The sequence below is a fragment of the Piliocolobus tephrosceles genome, chromosome 9, assembly GCF_002776525.5.
Source record: "Piliocolobus tephrosceles isolate RC106 chromosome 9, ASM277652v3, whole genome shotgun sequence".
Taxonomy (NCBI): Eukaryota; Metazoa; Chordata; class Mammalia; order Primates; family Cercopithecidae; genus Piliocolobus; species Piliocolobus tephrosceles.
The window spans coordinates 73,187,947-73,210,734 of NC_045442.1; the positions used below are offsets into that span (position 1 = coordinate 73,187,947).

The 22,788-nt window shown below is 41.2% G+C and overlaps 1 protein-coding gene and 1 long non-coding RNA gene across 8 annotated transcripts in view; one reads left to right on the forward strand and one right to left on the reverse strand.

Moving 5' to 3' along the window:
* Positions 1-6,621: 6,621 nt before the first annotated feature.
* The window catches only part of KCNMA1 (potassium calcium-activated channel subfamily M alpha 1), a 756,034-nt gene continuing 739,867 nt past the window's right edge, over positions 6,622-22,788 (reverse strand). For 2 of the 7 annotated variants that reach the window (XM_023204859.1, XM_026455332.1), the window contains 5 exons: positions 20,393-20,587; positions 18,327-18,445; positions 16,175-16,399; positions 13,892-13,920; positions 6,622-6,773 (listed from right to left, as the gene is read on the reverse strand). In XM_023204859.1, the coding sequence (XP_023060627.1) occupies positions 6,622-6,773; positions 13,892-13,920; positions 16,175-16,399; positions 18,327-18,445; positions 20,393-20,587 (720 nt within the window). Of the gene's footprint in view, positions 6,777-13,777; positions 16,400-18,326; positions 18,446-20,392; positions 20,588-22,788 lie in introns of those variants that run through there. The other 5 variants (XM_023204861.1, XM_023204850.1, XM_023204851.1 and 2 more) reach the window with 4 other exon arrangements.
* The window catches only part of LOC111537813, an 89,011-nt gene continuing 83,149 nt past the window's right edge, over positions 16,927-22,788 (forward strand). The window contains exon 1 of the long non-coding RNA XR_002730120.1: positions 16,927-17,165. This is a non-coding gene — a long non-coding RNA (uncharacterized LOC111537813). The remainder of the gene's footprint in view (positions 17,166-22,788) is intronic.

The window sequence follows — 22,788 nt, forward strand, 5'->3', positions numbered from 1 at the left end:
GGCCTTCTCTCATGGACAGCTGTCAGCTTTTCCTGCTCTGGATGAACCCAATATAACATTTCTTAGCTGTTGTACTCACGGCCTCCCCTTCCTGCCTGCTTGTCTTGTTTTCCTATTCCTCCACATGGTTCTGTCCTTGAGGACAGATTAGGTGTGTGTTCACTGCACAATGAATATGCTCTAGACCCACAGCCATTGCCCCATATCCAGTCACTACAATCCCAACCAATCTTCTACAACTATTACAATCCATAACATTTATTTGTTATTAAGTGTTCACATTTATTAAAAAATTATTTATTGAACACCTGTTTTGTGCAATGTGATCTTTCCAATATATGTGTGCCTTGTGTTCCCAGTTAGGCAGGCGGGCTATCTTCCTCTAATAGCCTTACAGTCGTGAGGACACAACGGCTGCTCAGTAAATATCAATTAGCAGTTACTGATGAACATCACCCACCCTGCCACATGCCAGATAATCCTGCCTTCATACCTGGAATGCTGACCCTCTACTAATCTAACTCTTAAACTCCCCTTTCTCTAGAAATCCTACCTTGCTGAACCACTTCAAACCACACCATTTCTCCCTTGTTTCATCTCCTACCATGTTGAATGTGAAACTATGTCATTAGGGCTCACCCTTTCTCTAATGGCGCCTTGAGCATGTTTTCTTTCTTTAGTTGTATTATAAGCTGATTGATGGCAGTACCTATATTGTGCTCATTTCTCTCCCACCGGCTCCTTTTACAAATATTTAGCGGGTACTAACAGGTTTCTAAGCAAGGGCTACCTGATTAGCTGCAAGGATGTTTTCATAATGGAAATTCCTATTTGGCAGTTCTGGACTATTAATTATTCTTTACAATTTGTGAATGTCCTGCCTCATGTTCTTATTATATTACTGTCTAGAAAATAGTATGATTGGCCGATTTTTAAAAATGTATGTATCCATTCCTACCCTCTAATCTACTTTGTGAGTTTGTTGCTGACATTCTAGTAATTCAGGAGAGTCAGGACGTTCTACGTCTGATGGTCCTGTGACAGAAAGCAAAGCCAAATGTGTGAGGAAAGGGGGTGTTGCACACGGTGAATTATTGACTTGGAGTGGGCACCCTTTAGCACTCCTTGCTGCTGAGAATATGTTCAGTTTTGTGTGCATTCTCATGATATTTTCCAGGAAGAACTGACATCTCACTACTTTCAACCTGAAAAATGCACAGCCATTGCTGCCCCATCACTCTTTGCTTAAAACTCTTAGTGGCTTTTCATGACTTTCTAAATCAAGTTTCAAACTTTTATCTAGGCCTTTAGACTGTACTTTGTAGCCCCTTCCATGAAGTCGCATCTCAGTTTTCCTCAGCTCCCCTACACAAACTTATCACAGTAGACAAAATAGTCAATCTATTGAAATCACATTCCTACAAATACATCATGGCCCATTTAGTCCCATCTCCCTGGAAAACCCTCATATTACATATCTTTCCAGTCCTGTCACCCAATTACTATTGAAATGCCTCCAAAGCCCATCAAGCATTATATGCCTCTGCATTCTTACCAGCCCATGCAGTTCAATGCAAACTCTTCTTTCTTCCAACCCAAAGAACTACTCTTTGTATCAGATGCATGCCCATAACTGATGGTATTTTAAAATACTGCTTATTATATCTTTTTCTTTTTTTCTGTCTTCCTGGATTCTTAATCTATACCCCAAGTTTGTCTTATCTTTAGATAAGGAGTCTCAGGTCCTTTCTGTGATTAAAATATATATATATATATATGTCAAAAGAGGAAAGTCTGCTACAGGTGGTCTAAGTCAGAATTCTTTCTCCAGTCTATCCATGTGGGGCTATGACATCATGGAGCTTCCAACCATTGTAGGGCTAAAGGTGCCTCTGTCTTTGAGCACATAGGCTTCTTTCTATACATGTTTTAAGCAAGCTTACCATAAAAATTGAAAATTAGGCTCTGTGGTCTCTTAAGAAATAAAATTTAAAATGTTTTCCAAGATTCCTTATTTTTATGGAAATCTTGAAATTATTAACAACTGATACTTTATTGGAAACAACCAATTGGAAGAGACTGCACTTCAACAACCAATATGACCAAACTAGTACAAATTGTCTAGGAATCATTTCTCATTACTACTCTCTCATAAATAAATCCAAACAGTATCATCACCTCCTCAAATGACCGTGGGATTTATATGCTAAATCATCTCTGCTGGATTAAAATAAAATGCCTTTTGGGAATGAGGAGAGGGGCAGAAAGGTAATTTGCCAGAAGATTTTAAGTAAATTCTGTTTCTTTTGCTTTTTAAAGAGGGTGAGTCAGTCCTAATTAGTGAAGATTCTTTCAAGGGTCATGGCGATTGGTGGCTTTACCACCATTCCAAAAGCAGCAAGTAAGAATAAAACAGAAAATGGACAGATTCTGCCCTGGAACTCAGTGTTCAAGCTGAACGGATCTACTTAGTCTCCTAGGAGTCAAGGCGGCTCACATCTCAGTCAAATGGTTGGATAGTCTTTGTTTCTCTCCCTTCCTACTTTTATTCCTCAATTTCGCCTTTCCTTCCTTCAATGAGTTTCCCTTTGACAATAAAACAATAGATTAAAATTACATTTATGAATGTAAGTAGCTAAGAGATGGTTAGTTTATTAATGAAAGAAAACAACCAAATAAACAGAGGATAGGAAATGAAGTGAGAAGGAAGACTGGTTACATCCTGAAGATCCACATGGGGAAACATAAGTGGGGAAAATGGCAGGAATTTGGGGTTTCTTGAACCTCTAGTTACATAGTAGGAATTGGAGACATGGAATAGAGATGAAGGGATTAACTGAAGCTGGGCCTTGAACCAAAAAAAAAAAAAAAACAAAGGGGAAGGGAGGGATGAAATTGAGAAGAAAACCCTAGAACAGGCAGTGAAATTTGACCAACATGATTCAGGTGCTGGCCATTTTTAAATTGTTATAATAATTCATTTCCCTTAATTACAATTAATTGTGATGGTGACTATCATTTCTCCGAAATGAGAAATTTGCATCTTGAACCTAAAAAGACTCTAAGGTGAAAAGCACAGGAATGAACCTACCTATTCTACGTCCGGAGCAGAAAATGTTCACTACTCATGAGTAAGGCTGGGAGTGTTGCCTGGGTGATGAAGCAAAAAGGACCATTATTCTAGCCCTGGACACAATGGTCTCCAGATGTTTAGCCAAGAAGAGGCAGCCGCTCCCATGTTCCCACTCCTAACTTAGATCATGTCCCCTGGGACCTGAAAGGGACCTTAGAGTCATCTAGATGAATCACTCTCATTTACAAATGAAGTCACTGAGACACAGAGAGTTTTAAAAACATTTTCAAAGATCATAGCTAGTTGTTTGTAAATGCGGCTCTCGCACCCTCATATTAAATGGTAACTAGGGAATTTGTGCCTTTTCTCCTTTCAACATGAAAATGTCCCAGATTTCTTATGGTTTTTCACTTTTCCTTTATCCAACCCTAACTAACACTTCCAATTTCCTGTTTATTTAAAATCTTCAATCAATTTTTTACAAAGTACATCATAAGGTGCCAGAACCCTTGGGAAGAAAGAGTTTTGGAATGTTCTCCAATGTGCCTTAGTCACAGTCACTTTTATTTAAGGTGTTTTGTAATGGTTCAAGATGATATTCTAAAATATAAAATTGATGAGAAAAAAATAAAAGTTTTCTCAAGAAGAAAGGTGATGATGGTGATGATATTTTCTGCTTTGTGAACAGCCTGTTGGTGAGTCTTTGATTCCCACAGCACCCAAGAATCATTGGTTTGGGAGAATGGCTTTTCTGGAGCCCTAAACTGGGATGGGAAATCAGAGCCTCATAATGTGGACTGTGCTAAAGAAGACCCTCCTTGGTCTCAGGCAGATGTAGGCAGAAAGACAGACTGTCTCAGCAGAGATGAATGGGACTCAGGGCCAAAGCGCTCAATGAGTAGGAACAAGCCAGGGAGAAGCTCTGGCATTTGCTTGAGCCCTCCAGTGATTTCACAAATCTTACTTGCTTCCATTTCGCTTTCTACTTACCAAGCACCAGCTTTTGCCAAAGGGCCCAACAACCAGCCATTTTCCTACCTCCTTAACAAAACGCCTCATTTTGTTTTCTAAGCCAGAACAATTCATTATTACAAAGGCAACATAGTATGAACTTATTGCTCTACTTAAGAAAATGAATTTCTACCAATTTGTTTTGTTTTTTGTTGGGGGATGGTGCTTATGAATCAAGGAGCCCTTTGCTGTAGCAGACGATCCTATTATGATTTTTTTTTTTTAAGTTTAGATTCAAATCTCCAGCAACAAATGCATCAGTGGATGTGTGGTGGGGTTGGAGTTTGCATTTCTGCTTCCAGATTGCTTTGGTAGGGGAGACACAGGGAAGAGAGGGTAGTGGAAGTGGAGCTTTGTGTCCTGTGTCCCTCTAATGGAAGATCCTTTATGTGGCCACCACAGCCTGCCAGAGGAGACCGAATCGCTCTAACAAATTCAGAGATGGTTATTAGGAGCAGGAGTGAAGAGCCCACTATGGTTCACGAAGGAAAGAAGAGCGTGGATTGACGTGAATGTACTAAGGTGACCCCAGTGCAAAATCATTACGTAAAAGAAGGCCTAGCTTTCAGGAAAGTTGTCAAAATCCTAGCAAAAGGTTCTCCCCACAAACACATTTGACTTCTATTGGAAACCAAGAAATGTTTATAAGACTGTTGACGTCATTTTAGTCTGCTGAGTAGGCTAGTGATTAATTATAAGTAGTTTTTAAACAATCCAATTGGACATACATTATATTCACAATACTTTTATAGAACTAATTCTACAAAATGTGACGACAGAGTAACCACAGTCCGACAAGTCACTGCAGGACAATGCCTACGAGGTGGAAGCACGACTATATTGGCTCTGCAGGGAGTGGACAGAGGTGGAAGCTCATTTTGCCTACATTGGTAATTGGAGTACTTAGTGGACATATGTCTTCATGATGATCTCATTGCTTTGCTCTGATCTGATTTGCACTACCATAACTAGGTACCACAGGTCATGGTCCAAAGAGTTAATGGACTAGATATCATGAAATTTTGGGGAGATACTTTGGTTAGCTTGGTTCCTTTTAAGTGTCCACAGTTTACATTTTTTTAAGAAAATAAAAATCACTATCACATCCATGCTTCTCCAGAGACCTTGATGATCATATCAAAGACTGATAATTTTAAAGTTGAAAGACTTGCTAAGTTGATTGGAACAAAACAGTTGCCGGGAGACTGTACACCTAGCATGCAAGCGACAGCAGAGCTCTGAGACATCGTAATTGCATCTGATGACTAGAAAAATCTTTTGACCGCAGTTTAAAGTGGCTGATATATTTGATTTCACTGCTGGTAATTTTCAAAGGCCTTTTCTAACAGTCTATATGAAGTGCATTCATTGCTTTCCTTTTGTTATTATTATTTTTTAAATTGTTGTAACAAGTTCACGTGTTTGGCCCCAGCAACTAAATAAAGGAGAGCATGCAAATTAAAATCTGTCTCCATGATTGTAGAAATTTCCTGGTTTTTAAACAAAAACTCAGTGAGAAGAATGAATGCCCTCTCATAGCCTATGGTAAAGTAAAACTACTGATCAGTTTTACAAACTTCTAGGCTAAAAGCTGTGAGATTTGGGGAGTGGGGAGGAAGTCCACCAGACCCTCCCGAAGGTGACATTACTCGCTCAGGTGTTTTGGAAATACAAAATGAGAAGCATACAGCATGTAGGAGTCCCCACCACTAGAACAGCAAACAGAGCAATGCCTTGTGCGCATCTGGTCCTCAGCTTCCACATCCCAGGCTTGCCCACAACCCTCCTGGTGTCCTTAGTTGGCCAGACAAACCTGATCTGCCAATTGTAGAAAAGCAGCAAGAAGGTCTTTCCTTTAAAAATATGAACAAAGGGGTGAGAACTACAGAATGAAAACTAAAACTACAAAAATATGACTTTCAACTGTGAAAATAAATAAGTTTCCATTTATTAAGAGCTGGTGTCAATGCAGATCAAAATACACACCCATCCAGGCGAGGAGCAGGTATTCACCTGTCCCCTTCATCTTCTTTTTTTGGATTGACTAAAATACATGTATACATCGTTGGCCATTTTTAAATTGTTTTAATAATTCATTAAAATTAATTACAATTAATTGTGGTGGTGACCATCATTCTCCTCAAAAGAAAAAGAGAGAAAGAAGAGAAAAATGCATTAAGGAGTCTGGCCACTTATTCATTTAGAGTTTGCATTGTTTAGATATAGGGAAGATATTTGACATTGGAAAGAAAAGAAAAAATATATTTTCTTTCTAATAAATAAAAATAATTTAAAATGCTAGAGGCTATACATGACTATTTTAGTATGTTCATTTATAAATGAAATCATTTTCTTTTCCAAAATACATGGAAGCAATATTCAAGGCAGACAAAGAGAAAGATCTGTCTACTTTATTTTCTGGCAATTCTTGCTTATCCTAACGTTTCCACCAGTGATTCAGCATGTAAGAAGAAAAGTCACGTCACCATTGATGAAGTTTGTCAGGCTTTAAAAAAATAGTTCTGGTCTCCTGGGAGTCAACATTCATCTTCAACTTCTCTGATTGGTGGAATCAAGCTGCTTGTGGATTTATATTGGTTGATCTGGTTAGCCATGTGGGTACTCATGGGCTTGATTTGAATGTTTCTGGGATAGGCATTATCCGGTTCATCTGTAAACCATTTCTTTTCTGCTAAAGGGCAAAATGGATAGAGAACAAGAAGGAGAAATTAGAAGTTTAATTAGTCCTAAGGCAAAGCCTTTGGAAAGTTCATTGAAAAACGCAAAAAGGTAATCTATAGAAGCCGACAGTGAGTTAATTGCTAAGAGAGACAGTGCAGTGTAGGGAGGACCCCAGAACCTGAAACATACCTCTGCTTCCTGTAGCAAGTGATGAATAAAATGTGTCACTGGTACTCAGAGGCCCCATGAGTGGACCTCAGAGGCTAAGGAGGGGTTGGAGAATGAACTCTGGCAATATTCCTTGGAGTTAATTTTGTGGCCAGAAAAGGTTTGGTGGGGAAGGGATGTTGCGTATATCAGCCATTGGGTACAGACATTGTGCCTGAGAAGAGATGTGTGCATCTATTGATTCAAGTGGAACAGAAGGGCACCACCACACTTGCTGCAGAGCGAGTGATCTAGAATCTTATACAGAATCACCACCTCCCAGCCTTTCCTTGGCTTTGCTTATAACACATACACATAAAGTCATATCTCAACTTTACCACTCTCCTGTTTCATTTGTAGCCACTTTGGGGGGTCTAAACTAAACCCATAGATTTTGCTGGCCAAAAATCTATGCAAATCAGAATAGCGACCAATGTTTTAAAGAGGATTTTGAGGTGGCTTTTATTTCAAGAAAGAAAACTCTGTGTTGGTAAAAAGTTATGAATAGAGTTCCAAGTGGCAATATCTTAACTGACTATAATAACCCAAGCTGTCGACAAGGGAGCTCATTGAAGTCTTGGCATTTCATTTCCACCCTAAATACAGAAATGGCTGAGAGAGAATGCTGAGTCAGGGTGTTCGGGGGCTGGGGTGAGAATGAAAATGGTCTAGCATCCTCTTCGCAGTGCAAAGCTATTTTACAAGACTCAACCCTCATCCCCGCCTCTTTCTAGGATTGAAATTTTCTGGGAAATTGGCCATGTGTATAGATAGGAAAGGACTGGGCAAATAGGACATTCTAACTTGGAAATCATATGCCTCACTTCAGTGGCTTAGGGAAAGAAAAGCAAAAGGGTAAAAGCTATCAAGCACGTCCACTGCTATAGAGACAATGGCCTCTCTAACTGCTTTTTCTGCTTACCAGAACAATTTGTAACTGCCTTGTCAGTGGTCCTGGATGGACACTATAGTGAAAACTGCTCACCTGGTTTGATAGGGGTCGTTGGGGGTGGGAGGGTATGTGCGTGTTTGGCTAATGATTTATAAATTAAGTATCTATGATCAGCTCATGACCACTCTGCTTGTTTCTCCTCAGTTCTTACTTCTGCCATTTCAAGGGCCCTGAGCTGTCAATGTCAAGGAGGGCTGTCACTGGAGCAGGGATGTGCCTGAGTCAAAGCCTCGCCCCACTTTTATGCGGCAGCTCAGTTTACCCCAGAGGAAACTTGCTACCTCTTGCCTCATTCTCCCCATCCCCCTCCTGCTCTGGCTCGCTCACCTATTATAATTAAGTTCACTTTGATTTGAACAGATTGGACGATAGGAATTCATAAGGCTACATCCTCACAGTGAAGCTAACTGATTAAGTGCTTTAAATTATTCCCCCTGACAGAATGATAAAGTTACAATCTGTTCTGAGATGATCTACAGCTTGCCAGACTCCTACAGCTTCTTTCTACATTCATTTATCTTTTTGTCAAGCAGAGTTTTTTTTTTTTTCCCCCTAAGCTTCAATTCCATAGATCTTTTAAAGTCATCAGCACATCTGAATTATTAATGAGGCTTTAGAGGCAAGGTTCCTGATGGGCTGGTTAAAAAAGGTTGTATAGAAATCCAAGACTGTGTACACATCAAAATAATTTCAGCTCCATTTAAAAAACCATTTAGTTCAAGTGTGACATAGATGAACCATTATGCATTTGTGGAAACCAATTTTTTGTGATCTACGATTAAACTAACCTTTCAGAGAGGAGTAAAGTGTGATGGTTATCATGTTTTAAAAGCATTGCCAGGCCGCTGAAACAATTTCAAACTATGACTTTTTCCAGCGGTTTATGTGTAAAGATGATTTTCAGAGAGGTTGAGCCTGGTGTTTATGCTCAGGTTGCCTGAGCTGCCCTTGGTTTTTGGCCATGCTGTTATGCAGACTGATTTTGCAAAGGGATTTAGTGCTAGGTTGGACATGCCAGGTTGGAAGAGTGAACTCAGCTGATGGAAATGAGTAGGTCTTTTGGGTGAAAGACCTAAGACAGCTGCGATTTGCTGAAATTTTTACAACTGCTGCAGAGAATAATTGTTCAGAATTTAGTCTTTGCAGTTCAATTCAAAGTTGGCATTTTGACCTTTCACGGCAGAGAGAATATCAATTTCCTTCTGCTGTCTGAAAGAAAGAGAGCATTATTTCCTCATTTAAGCTTCTCTCTTTCCTTTTACACTTCTTGCCATTAAACAGAATCTAAGCAGAGTAGACCTTGTTTTGGCCATGCTGTCTCAACACAAGGAATGAGTTGTGTTAAAACACATTGTGGTGAGGAGTTGAGGTCTTCCTTATGCCTGAGAAACAGCTGTTTAATTTGGGTGCCTCCTAAGATATAAATGTGTGTGTTCTTGGAGACTTGGTTATATAGGATGGTCAGGAAATGGAACTATATGAATGCTGTGGGTGTTTTACTAAAATGTCTGGTGACAACAGTATTTTACAAAGAGATTCTCCCAACACGCTTCCAAGGAACACACATTTCAATGATCGCCAGCCATTCGGCATCCATGGAGAGTGCAAGTAGGACAATGACAATTTGATGTATTGAGTCTTGCCTTCTGAAGAAGAAACAATGCCAATGGGTGGCTACAAAATTGACCACCAGGAAGAGGACTCAGGGAAGCAGCCCTAATGAATGCTGCCATGGTCAAGGATAAATCCAAATCCCTGAGTTTATCTCTGCTCCCTGTTTCATCTCACACGCCAGAAAGATTTCCAGGGGCTTTATTTTCATCTCTAAGATGAGAAGGGCAATTGATCAGGGTGGGAGGGCTTCCTCACTGCCAGAGAAAAATAGCCTCATTTCTTAACAAGCTTCTTAAGGATGAGATGCCTGTTGTCAGTGCTCTGAGTACAATGTGTGACATGCCAGGAGTTCGTGGAGTTAGGAAAGAAGAGGCATCTCAGTTTGTGGCTGGGAGGGGGCTAGTGGGACAAGATAAAATTTGGAAAACAACTGCAGAGAGATGCTGGTAAAGCAATTGCCACTGCTGCTGGGACATGTCACCTATCAAGACCAGCCATGCTATGAGCTGTCCACCGTGAAGAAGCAAGGAGATGTGGGCTAAGGAGACAGCACAGGGCAGGAGGTGAAAGTTAAGCAGATCTGGCTAACATACCGGTTGCGTGACTCTGAACAAGTTATTAGCAAATTTATCTTAGCTTCATTCCTTTTCTGTAAAATAGAGCTGATGATACAAATTTCCTAATAGTGTTGTTAAGATAAATGGAGCTAGCACCCTTGAAGCACTTATACAGGTCCAGATACATGGTAAGTAAATGTGAGTTGTTAAGGTTATGAGTATTATTAATAATATTAGCGGGCATTATATCGCAGTGGCTAACTTCACAAACTCTAGTGTCTCTCAGATTCTGCATCTTTCAAAGGGAGACATAGCATCTCCATCTGAAGCTGTTGTGAGGCTTGAGTTTGTATAGGTAACTGAAGAGTGCTCAGGAGAGTGCCTGGCCCAAGGCAGTTGTGAAGCGTTAGCTTTTACAATAAGTTTAATACTAGCCTGAGTACTATCGGTACTAAAGGATGGGTGGCACCTCTTGAATGTGATTACAAATGATGCCCTTCAGCAGAGATGTTGAGTAGGGGTGTGTATATCGGGGTGTATCCTGAAGAACACGGATTGTGGCAGCAGAGGTGACACAGGGGGATTTGGTTGGTCATCTTCGTTTTGAAGGTAAAGGAGAGGAATAGGTAACCTGGTGTTATTTCTGGGGAGCTTAGGGTTTCTCCCCTCCCAGGGTGCCTCTATGCCTTTGAAATATTGCATTTGACTCACCAGGCCTCCTATCCCATCTGCGAGCCATCAGTTTCTTGCATTTCTAGTTTCATCACTGAGATCACAGGGTTTAAAGGGTCAAAACCTCCTCCTGCCACAGGGCTGCAGGTCACCCTGGAGGACTGGGCTCTTGCAGGGAAGGGCCCCAGAGCTAGGCTGACTGAGCTGCCACCAGCAGAGGAAGAAACAGTCTGCACTGTGAGAATGAGCTTCTCTGTTGGCTCTGTGGGTTGTCAGTGCCATGGGCTTTAGCCTTTTCACAGAACTACTCCCTAGAGAAGATTGCAGAAAAGGGGAGACAATGATACAGCAAAAGCATTTGGAATAATTGGCCCTCTTCTCACTATACCACAAGCTGAGGTTGAGAGAGAAAAGGCTCAAAAAGAAAAGATTCTGTTTGGAGAGAGACAACTATGGAGAACAGTAAGGGCTAACAAGAAGCTTTGACCTTCAAGGGTAATGCTGTGTGGTTTCCTGTCCTGCATTTGTGATAGGCAGCCTGGCACACTTCCTCTGCCCAGCAAACCCTGATGCCACCACTATCCCCACCCACACATACTACCTCCTCTCCTGTCTGTGAGCAAAGTATGCCTATTTCATAGAGATACAAATTATTTGTACCAGAACAAAAGCAGTTACTGTTTATGAAAAACCTTCTCACTTCTTTGCAATTGGCTACCATGACTCTGTCTCTTTTATCTGAAAGTCTGATTCTGCCATTCTTTGAGCAAACAGCTCTTCCAGCCCTCCTCTGTGGCCCTTGGTCCAGCCAACACCTTGAGGACAGATTCTTCACTAATCCCTTTCAGGTGGCAGGGGATAATCCCTCTCACCTCCAGTGGTTGCAATGGGCATGCGATCTTGCATGGGAGACAGTCAGCCAGTGTAGTGACAGGTGCCCACAGCTACTTCTTTATCATATTGTGACAAAGCAGGGATGGGCTGAAAGAAGCTGATTGAGAAATTGATTTTTACCCTGTCTTGACTTCCACAGGCCCTTGAGTTTCTGTACTCTCTTTCTCCTTCAAGGAGCCTGTTGCTATAGGAACCTGGCAGGTTGATTTAATTGTCTCTATCGGGATGCAGACACCTTTAGGCTTTTCCCATGCTGCAGAAGAGCCAGGCAAACGGTTTTTCTGGTCATCTGGGATCTTGACAATGCTGCCAAGAGGCATAGTCTGTCTCTCTACTCATTGAGCTTACAGGGCTATTCCCCATTCTTGGAAGCCGTGTGACCAGCTTGAGAAAGTGGCACCAGCACAGCAGCAGCATGAGGCATGTAGAGGCACTCATATTTTTTAAAAAAATAAACAAGGGGACAAGGGTAATATAGAAAATGGTTAAAGGTATAAAATATGTAAAGTCAATTTATATCAAGTATTTATTGAGCACCTACGGTAAGGATCTGGGTCATAATCTTTAATATTCAGAACAGAATTTGAAACCTCTCCCAATTGTGGCAGAAGTTTAACTGTATGTATAAGGGTCTAGCTTTCTCTATCCATTTGAACTGGCCTTGGAAAGAACCCTGAGTAGCAGACTTTAGGGACAGTGATGATGCCATGATCACCCGAGTGTTGAGACTGAGAAGGCTTCACCGTGCCTTCTGGTTTACCAGCCTAATTATTGTTCACCCCTTTCAAAGCCCAAAGCAAGTTGGACTAAATGGCTTACAAATTTCTTCTCTTCTAGAATGATGCAGATAACAGAGTTCCTAACTTTTTAAATGTATGTACTTTCTTTTCAAAGAACTTTTTCACTTTCTACCCTTACCTCCTTGTTTCTTTTCTTTCTCTCTTTTTTTTTTTTTTTTTTTTTTTTTTTTGTGGTGAAGGGCAGGGGGCAGTGAACAGGAAGAGATATAATAATAAGAAACTTGTATGCCCACTTCCTAGGTAAGCGGATGTTCTACTGAAAGAAGAAGGGGAAGTTTTGAGTCAAATAGAAAACAATAGAGGAGACTCTTCACTCTATTAAGGAAAGTATAATATAGTAATTTTGGCAAATAAAATTGAAGTAATAATGATCCTTCTCCATCATCAAATGTAACATCAGTCAAATATGGTCAATTCTCAATTATCTACCACTGGGGCATGACTGTGTGCCCAAAGTCCAGGAAAACCTCACAATTCCATCTCATATCATAGTCTGTTCCCATTCCATTCCCATCACAATATCATCTCATTGGAGTTGCTAACAGATTGTGTATAAAATGCACTTTGGACTTACTTCTATCTGCCCGATCTCTGGTTGGGATTTAACAAATGTCTGAAAGGCAGGTGGCAGGAGAGATTTGGGTAATACAGTGACTGAAGCATCAGCTCCCGGATAACTGGGTGTGGGCTGTTGAGTTGATATACACAGCAGAACACTTTTAATGTGAGTCATACTGATCGAGCATAAAGAAGACCAATGCTTTTGCCATTAATAATCCTCCTGGTTTAAATAAAAGGAGGATGAAATATTGACAGAGAAGCAGGTTTGCCAAATGGAATAGCTGTAAATGTTTTCCAGAAAAGTTTATCAACTGGCATCATCACTTGATTGAGTAGGTCTTGCCAAGATGAACACAGAGATGTGAACAGACCGATGTGGGGACTGGGGTTGGGGGGTGGCAATGGGGGAAGTGAAGGAAGCTGGGTTTCTTGATGGGAAAATGCTTTCGGACTTGGAGCAAGGTACCAGGGTGGGCAGGGAGGCCACGTGCAGATTAAAAGGCAAGCCAGATGAAGAGAAGTTCCCCCCAAATTACCCAACCCCACACCCAAGAACACCAAAAAAAACTCTAAGGAATCTAGCAATAGCAGCAGCACAGCCTCATTGCGCTGAGCAATTTAGAAAGTGGAAGAAGGAAGGAAGAGAAGAAGGAAGGGAAAAGGAGAGGGAAAGGATGGGGGGGGGAAGCAAAACAAAATAAATAAAACCACAAACAGAACAATATAAATAAAAATAAACAAACCAATAACAGAATAAAATTTGTAACTCCTTTTTTTTTTTAATTTCACAAAAGTTTTCACAAGGACAACGTTATAGAAGAAAACCCCCAGCAGTGGCTAGGTCATGCAGAACCATTAATTGTCATACCTTGGCCCATTCTATTCATCCTTGTTGCACTTTAGAGAGAGAAGTAAGCTATGTGAGTTTTACAATGCTTTTAAACTGTCATATTTCCTGTTGAGCACTTTAACTGGCACATTCTTATAGTTATAAATGTTCTGAGGGCGTAACTTTATAACCTCCTTTGCAAAGAATGCATGAAGAGCTCTTCATGATCCAATACTAGGGGACACATATATATAGTTATATATATATATAGTTATATATATATAGTTATATATATAGTTTTATATAAAGAGATAGTTATACATAATATAAATCAATATATAGAAAGACAAAAATAATTTGAAAAAATTATTCCACTCATAGGGCTTGTTAATTTACATGTATACAATTATTCCCCATCACAATACTGGTTTGAATACTACGCTGCCCCTGTCTTTGGTGCGGGGGAGGGTGGAGGTTCTGACAGAGCCTCACCATTTGTCAGTAAAAGTGCTTGTCAATTCACACAGCAAGCAAATCTCCAAAACTATCATGCTTGAGGGGACGAGGGATCCAAAATCTAAATCCAAAACATTCACCATAAAAACACCTTTTTAGAGATGGTACAGCTGTGACATGTTTTCCTCCTCCCTTTTACCCCTATTCTATTTGATGGAATTCTTTAAAGTAAACTGTTCAAATATGTATATACCAGCCTAGTCCATCCATAAGAGAAATTGCTTATGGTGAATTGGCCAATTTTTAAGAACTACCGCACTGCCTAAAGCATGATTTGCATGCACAAACCATCTGACAACTATATGTTGAAAAAAGGGTATTTTTCTACCTCTCCTCTCATGCTTACTAAGTGTTAAAAAAGAAAGAACAAAAACAAAAGAAAAAATAACTATACCAAAACGTGTTTGGCTCACTGTTGCACTGTTCTCATCCCACGTCTCATAATGACAAAGAGCAGCTCTCTATTGTCGTCATTACCCTGCCTAAATTGGCTACATTAACTAAAGTGATGATGAGGAATTCTTTCCCACCAGCTTTCTGCATTGGGACAGCCAGCACTGTGCAGCTGTGCCAACAGTCGAAGGTGGTGGCTGTCTTTTGTCTTTGTTGAGTCAACTGTGGCTGATCCTCCTACATTCTAATTTATTTAGCATGTCGGCTCCTAGAAAAACATGATCTGCAGCTGGGTTTGTCTTCCTCTCACTCTGCCCCAGCCCTTCCTCCTACCTGGCATTGGGGCCCTAACTAATCAAACAAAGGGGAGTAAAAGGATCCCCTGAGGATACATGGAAAAATACTTGCTCTTTCCTGAGCATTATTTATTCTGTACATAAGGTAAGTAATTCACCTTTTAAAAGATGTGAAAGTCCCAGGAAGGCAGTTTTTAATGACTTACATCTGATATTTATGATACATATGGCTTTTCATCCCAAATGTCAAAAGTGAAAGAAAAAAACTAGCTATTCATATGGCAACATAAGGAGACAGAATAACAATTTAATATGCAATCAAACCTCTTTTCACTTAAACTAAATGACTAGAATTTGATACATCCATGATTGGAATACTATTCTTTCCTCCACATTAAGGTGAGAAATGTTCATAAGAACTCCCAGAGGGAACTGACTCTGGGACGAAAGGCCTTGGTGAGTAACTAAAAAAATCTCTGATGTTCTCTTGCAACAAGCAGGTCCTTCAAAATCATCTACACAAATTGTGAAAGCTTTTCAAATGCTTCGCAATACTTCGGCCCAGAGACTGGAAACAATCGATATGTTTTCATTGCTGTCTGGTTGCTTGTTTCAAATAAACATGTGCTAACTTACTGTGTGTATAAAAAAAGAAGGAAAGGAACAACAACAACAACAACAAAATCAAAACCCAAAGCACCCTGATAATCCTGATAAATCAGAATCAACTTTTCTTTTACATTAAATAAACGTGCTCTGCCTAACTGACATTGATCACAAGGGCTCCCTTCTAATCTGTGAACTCGTTCCTGCAGTGAGCTATTTATGTCTGGAGCATGCCTTTGGGTTATTTTTCCCCTAGAATCATAAATAACTTTTGGTCCGTCTGCTTATTTGCTGTTGTGCTCAAGGGTTTTATGGTGGTGAAATAAAAATGACAACCACATGCACACTATCATACATATGCAAATATGTGTAAAAAAAAGAAGGGGGGGACTACAAAGGAAAACAGGGAAAGTTACTTTGTTGGAAACACCAACTGGGGAAATGAGTGGCAGATACAGTTTCACACAGTGGCGGTGGATACACATATCAAAGCCGCTCTTCCTGCACGTACTTCTGTTTGTCCCGGGACTCCCTGGACTTGGGCCGGTTCTGTCGGTTTGCCGTGGATGGGATGGAGTGAACAGAGGAGCTCTTCTTGCTGGAGGACTGCGACGAGTGGGAGGAATGGGACAGGCTGGCCCGGGACTGGCCGGCGTTGTGGTCAAACTGCATTAAGCAGAAGATCAGGTCCGTCGGCACGAGCTCAAACTCGTAGGGGGGGTTGGTGATGACATACCTGGACAGGAAAAGCAGAGATGTCACCGCCCGAGAGTAACTGAGTAGAGAATTCAACCCTCCCTGAACCAAAAGCAATGGCCTGGTTACTCAGGACTTTCAGAGGATCTGGAAGCTGCACTTCTAGCTGGTCCGAGGCCTTGAACATTCTTTTCCTTGTTAAATGAAAACTTCCTCTGTTTAACTCAACAAAGGAGGCCAGCCAGGAGCCCAGGCAGAGATGTGGAATTAGGACCAGTAATGGAAGGACCAAACTTTGCTTCTCGTGGTCTACACGTACCTTTCTATACAAGGTCAAAGTCACTTCCAAGTAGCCCAGCCTCAGGAGGTTTCATGAAGTATGATGCAACTTTCATTCCAGAATTTTTGGACAATCCCAGATATACATCACAAGATCTTTGTTTACTATTAAAGAGTGTCTCCTTAGACTATATTCTTGCTCTTTACCTTTTAAAATCTATTTTGGTGGGAGAATTTGGAATTTGGAATTCACGTGGAAGAATCTAAGAACCCTGCCTACTTATCAGCACTACTTTGTTGTTCTTCACAATGAGTTGGAGCTTTCTTTGGTCAACAGCAAATGTGACTAAGATGATCACCCTGTTTCATTTAGAGCAGTGGATCACAAAATGTGGTCCTCAGGCCACACGGCTCGGCATCACCTAGGAACTAGGAAATGCAAGTTCTTAAGCAACCCCACCCAGACCTACTGAATTGGAAGTGCTGAGGATGGGGTCCAGCAATCTGTGGTTGGACAAGCTCTGCAGGTGAGTTTCATGCTGGCTAAATTTTGAGAACCCACTGGTCTATAGCAATTGTTCTCAATTCTGGCTATACATTATAATCCCTGGGTATTATATATAAAATTTTTATATATTTTAAAATATATATATGATGTTTTTCTTCCTTCCAGACCAGTTAAATTAGAGTAATCAGAATATTTTTTAAAAGCTCCCCAGGTGATTTTACTATGCAAGCAGGGATGAGAAACACTTGTTTCTGCAGCACTGTTGCCTTGGGTATATTATGCAAACTCACTGATCTTGGTAATTCTAGGATGTACTTTTAATTTTTGCCTGCTATGAATTTATTTTAATGCATATGAGAAAAATATAATTAGCACATCTAAACTGTTATTTTTTCTGCTTAAGGTGATAATATACAATTGTCTCAAAAATAAATATATAAAAGTTAAAAAGTGAGTCAATTTAAAATATATGAAGTAAAAATATAGGATTCTAAGATATGGCAGAAGAACCACTTGTCTTAGGGCCGGGTGTGGTGACTCGCACCTGTAAGCCCAGCACTTTGGGAGGCCGAGGTGGGTGGATCACTTGAGGTGAGGAGTTCGAGACCAGCCTGGCCAACATGGTGAAGGCTTGTCTCTACTAAAAACACAAAAATTAGCTGGGTGTGGTGGTGTGTGCCTGTAATCCCAGCTATTCAGGAGGCTAAGGCAGGAGAATCGCTTGAACTCAGGAGGCAGAGGTTGCAGTGCGCCAAGATTGCACCTCTGCACTCCAGCCTGGGCGACAGAGCAAGACTCCATCTCAAAAAACAAACAAACAAACAAACAAAAAAACTTATCTTAAACACCAGCAATGTGAAATGATATATCTCTATATTAGATACCAACAGATGTTATCCTAGTAGCTGGAGTTTGGGAGAGATGTTTGTATTCAGACTTTTGTAATTGGGTGATGGAATTATTCTATTAATACAAAACTTGAATTATTACCAAAATGTCTTTACATTCACTATTAGTAATTATAGAAAAATGCTTCCCATCACCTCCAAACTCAGTGCCACATTTAATATGGGCAGGGTAATTTGCAAGTTGGGGAGATGTATACAGACCTTTGCCTTTACAGTAGGGGATTATTGTTTCTGTGATTAGGTGGGAGGGCAGAGTTGAAACCAATACTCACCTCTTTGTGCACTGACTGGGGGTGCTGAGGTGGGCATCTCTCAACCGGTAAATTCCAAAACAAAGCATATTATATGTTTTCAGAGCTTTGCAGAACAGATCACCATAACAACCACCATCCTGGGAGACAGCAACAGAACAGAGAGAAACATCCTTTTTATTTGCCTGAAAATCAAGGGCCAGCAGGGAAAAGGGTCTTTTCATCAAAGCTTGTTTTGGTGTCTCCCAAGTTGGAGGGTTCATGTGCCAAGGGACGGCAGTGGAAGAAGTCAACATGGTTAACAGACTACAGACAATATGTGTGATTTTTAGGGATCAGGTAACAATGGGGCTTTCCTCTGGTGTCTCTCCAGTTTTCCACCTGTAGCAATGGGGTTTGAAAGCTCTAAGGAGATAATGCTTCTCGCTCACTTGAAGTGAAAGTGTAAAGCTTGACGGGCTCAGATGCATGCTCAGGTGAGGAGATGAACCCTTCTCTGCAAAATGGTGATTATGTTCAGCCCCAGCTCAGCTGTAACCACTGTGATAGGATCGTGCTGTCAAAACTGCCTGAGTGATAATGAAAACCACAGCGAGGAGGAGGACCCCACCAGGTCCTATGGTGACAGACTCTTTCAGGTAAGGACCCTGTGAAAAGCACAATTTACAGACCTCAGAGATGGCAAGGGTGGAAGAGAATGTGTTTCCCCAGGAGCCAGGGGCCTGCAGGCTGAATAACTGGGATTCGCAGTTCTGATCAATTCACAGCCACCTTCCCAGGGTCTGGGGCCTGATGCAGAAAGTGAACGCAAATGCATCCACTTGGAAATGCTGGCTTCAGCAGCCAGGTGGCTTCAGGTAGATGTTAACAGTATTACATGAAGGGCACTGGGCACTGCGGGATGGCTTCACTGGGAATAAAATGACTGTCTTCGTCCTTCCAATCACTGGAATTCTCATATTGGTCTCATACTAAAGAACACAGATGGGACCAAAGCTTACCATTATCTAAAGTCTTTATCCTAATCAAGTGCATCAATAGGTAAATGATAGGTATAAAGAGCCACTAGCTATGAAACTTCCCTTTCAAAAAAAGCCTAGTCTCACATAGGTCCCAGTCCATAATCAAACTAAAATATGGGGCAAGTGTGCAGCATTGTTTCAGAAAAAACAGAGACAGATCCTTTCCTTGGCTCCTTTTCCACTATTTAGTCTTTCTGGGTGACACTATCGTTTGCGTAACAGGTTTATCAGTTTCTATGAATATGGCTGCATCTCTTAAATGCATCTGTGGGGTTGAGCTGGGAATAAGGGCAAAGACACTACACTTCTGTCACAGTGCCTACGCTAGGCAGGTGCATGGAATCAGAAGGGAGATGCTGGCCACTTCTGTCACAGGGAGGACCCGAGGGAATATGACTGGGTCCAATCTCAGAAATTACAAAGTCTAGGTTTTGAATTACAGGCATGAAAGGATCCACATGAGATTCTGTTTGTTTGACTGGTGTATCTGGATACATCTGACTACTGACCACCCTGGTGCTTTGAAAACCACCAGTGCCTGGGTCATACTCACATAGAAAATCTAAGAAACCTGCAGGATGAGGCTGGCCACCTCCATGCTATTAAATGTATAGTTGGGTTGAGTATCCCTAAGCTATGCTAAGAGCCTGTGGAAATATTTCCCAACCTTGGCTGCATGCTGGAATCACCTGCTGCCTCCCACCTCGTGCAGAGGATACGTGAAGAGAACACCAAGGAGTGAGAAAGCCCACAGGCTCTGAAGCCAGGATGCCTTGGTGCAAATTCCCAATAGGTCCAGTGCTCATTTTCTCTGGGCCTCAGTTGACTTAGAAGGTGTGATACTAGAACTTACATCAAAGGGTTGCTATGAAGATTAAAATGAATGACTTATGCATAGAACAAAGTGCCTGATACAGAGTAAACCATAAATATCACCTCTTACAGTTATCTACAATAGGAAGGAGAAAAGACAGATGCCTAGCTTGTCACATCTGACACCACGTTCTTCAGGATCAAGCTTTTCCCAAACAGCAAGCTCAGGTGACCATGGTGCTGTGGACTCACCCCTAAGTCTGCAAATGGCCCATCGAGCAGAGCTAACTGGGCCACGCGGCAGCGATCCCTATTGGCCAGTGTCTGCGGGGTGCTGTAGCCACCTCTAAGGGCGTTCTCCTCAGCAATCAGAGCTTCCAGCTCCGGTGTGGCTCCTCCGGTCACCAGGGTCCGTATTAGGGTGAGGATATTGTCATTGAAGTATGTCTGGGGAAGGAGAGAAAGTGGGGGGAAAGTCCTTTAAGCAAACACCCTAAAGTCATGACAGCCGACATCCAAATTACAACTTTTCTTGGTATCTCCTGTTTAAAGTTCTGGCCTGTCTCTTCAAATAATTTTATGTGGGAAGTGAAAAGACAGCAGCCTCCAATTATTCCATTATTTTCTCTCCTGCTTGGCTCTGCCATGACAGCCTGACTTAAAAAACCCAGTTCAGGGGATTTTTAGTAAAGAGCTCAAATCTGAATAATTAGTGTTTACCATAATTGGTTTTAGTAGGGATACAAATATTGCCTCCCCCTCCTCAAGTCTACATGTCTACTATGAGACTCTGGACACATGTAATAAAATGCAGCCTGCCCTAGCTGCTAACCCAAGCAGCATTGTCTCTGAGGTCCTGTCACCCATGTGCCAGGAAGCTTCCTCCCCATGACAATGGCAAAACCTTTCATTAATGCCGCACGCTCAACAATTTATCACATGCGTTGATAACTGTCTAACCCAGAAATCTTGATCAATTAAATATGCCAGATAAATTTATGACAAGGTGAATGTCCTGGTAAGCGTACTTTGGCTTTTGTTTTCTAAAATAACCTCAGTAGTCTGAGGCAAATATCACTTATTAAAGAAGTTTCCCTCTAAGTGTACATTTGTGTCACATCTGAAACATAACAGATCTGTCAGGAACAAAACAATGGGAGTTAAAAAAAATTAATGGGATGTCAAGTAAAGGAGCTTTAAAAGATATTTGTCACCAGCCTAATTTGAGAAATTTTCAGGTAAGGGTGTGCATTCCATTTTCCTATGTAAGTAGAAATCAAGCAGGCTAAAAAACTCAAATCAAAGTTTGCCTGTGGCTTTTGAGGATGTACTTTGGAAAGAGGTAAGGAAAGATGCAATTGTACCTCAGCAACTTCTTAGAGAGTTTACCTGGCAAGGCATAGTAGGGAACAAACCAAGTAAGGGTGAGCTCAAGTTCCCATCCCAGGTTTGCTAACTAGTTCTATGTCTTGGAGGTTGCCTAGTCATTCTGGGCTCTGATTTTTCTCATCTGTAAAATAAGTGCAGTCACTAAAACCAAATTTATATTCACAGAATTCCATGAGGACTTCTGAATTAAGATGATAGTTGCTAGTGGGGCTGGATTCACATTCCTTATTGAAATACTTACAAAAACACCCCAATGTGACACAAAATTCCAACTGCAAAAGAAACTAGGAATGTTATTGATAGCCTGCCAGACCCTAAAGGAAATTTATGCTCAGAGTTAAGAGATGCCCATAGGCACAGAAGCAGGAAAAGGATACTTAAAGTAGGATATGTTGCTGGAGAGGTTATGGGAACCAGGGATCTAGAGTTGGGCTGAGGGTTTTATGCTGACTTTGTCTCTCAGAAGCTGTGTGACTTTGGAAAGTTGTTTAACATTTTTGTGCCTCCATTTCATGATCTGTAAAATGTAATAATAGAGTGCTGCATGGCTCTATGACCTACCCATGAAGCACTTAGAAACAGGTTTGGTGCACAGGAAGCAATGATAAACATTTTGGCCTCATATCAGAGACGTGAGGCCTTTGCCTCATGAGAGGAACAGTCAAACCCATTCCCAACCTTCCTTTGACTTTTTAATCGTTTTTTTTTTTTTCTTTGAGGGGTGGGGAACTCAAGGCTGTAAAAGCCAAGCAAGGGATTTTAAACTCAATGTGGTAGAAAATGGGAGGTCAGCCAAGTATGGTGGTGCACACCTGTAATCCCAGAATTTTGGGAGGCCAAGGTGGGAGGATCACTTGGGGTCAGGAGTTGGGACCAGGTTGGCCAACGTGGTGAAACCTAGTCTCTACTAAAAAAAAAAAAAAATAGCTAGGCATGGTGGTGGGCACCTATAATCCCAGATCCTCGGGAGGCTGAGGCCAGAGAATTGCTGAAACCAGGCGGCAAAGGTTGCAGTAAGCTGAGATCATGCCACCGCACCCCAGCCTGGGTGACAGAGTGAGATTCTGTCTCAGAAAAATAATGAATAAAATACTTATAAATAAATGTACCCAAGGAGGAACAAGACTGGTATACTGAAAACTACAAAAAAATTACTGAAAGAAATTAAAGAAGACCTAAATAAATGGAAAGACATCCCATGTTCATGGATTGGAAGACTTCATTTATTAAGATGGAATACTACCCCAATTTCCAGATTT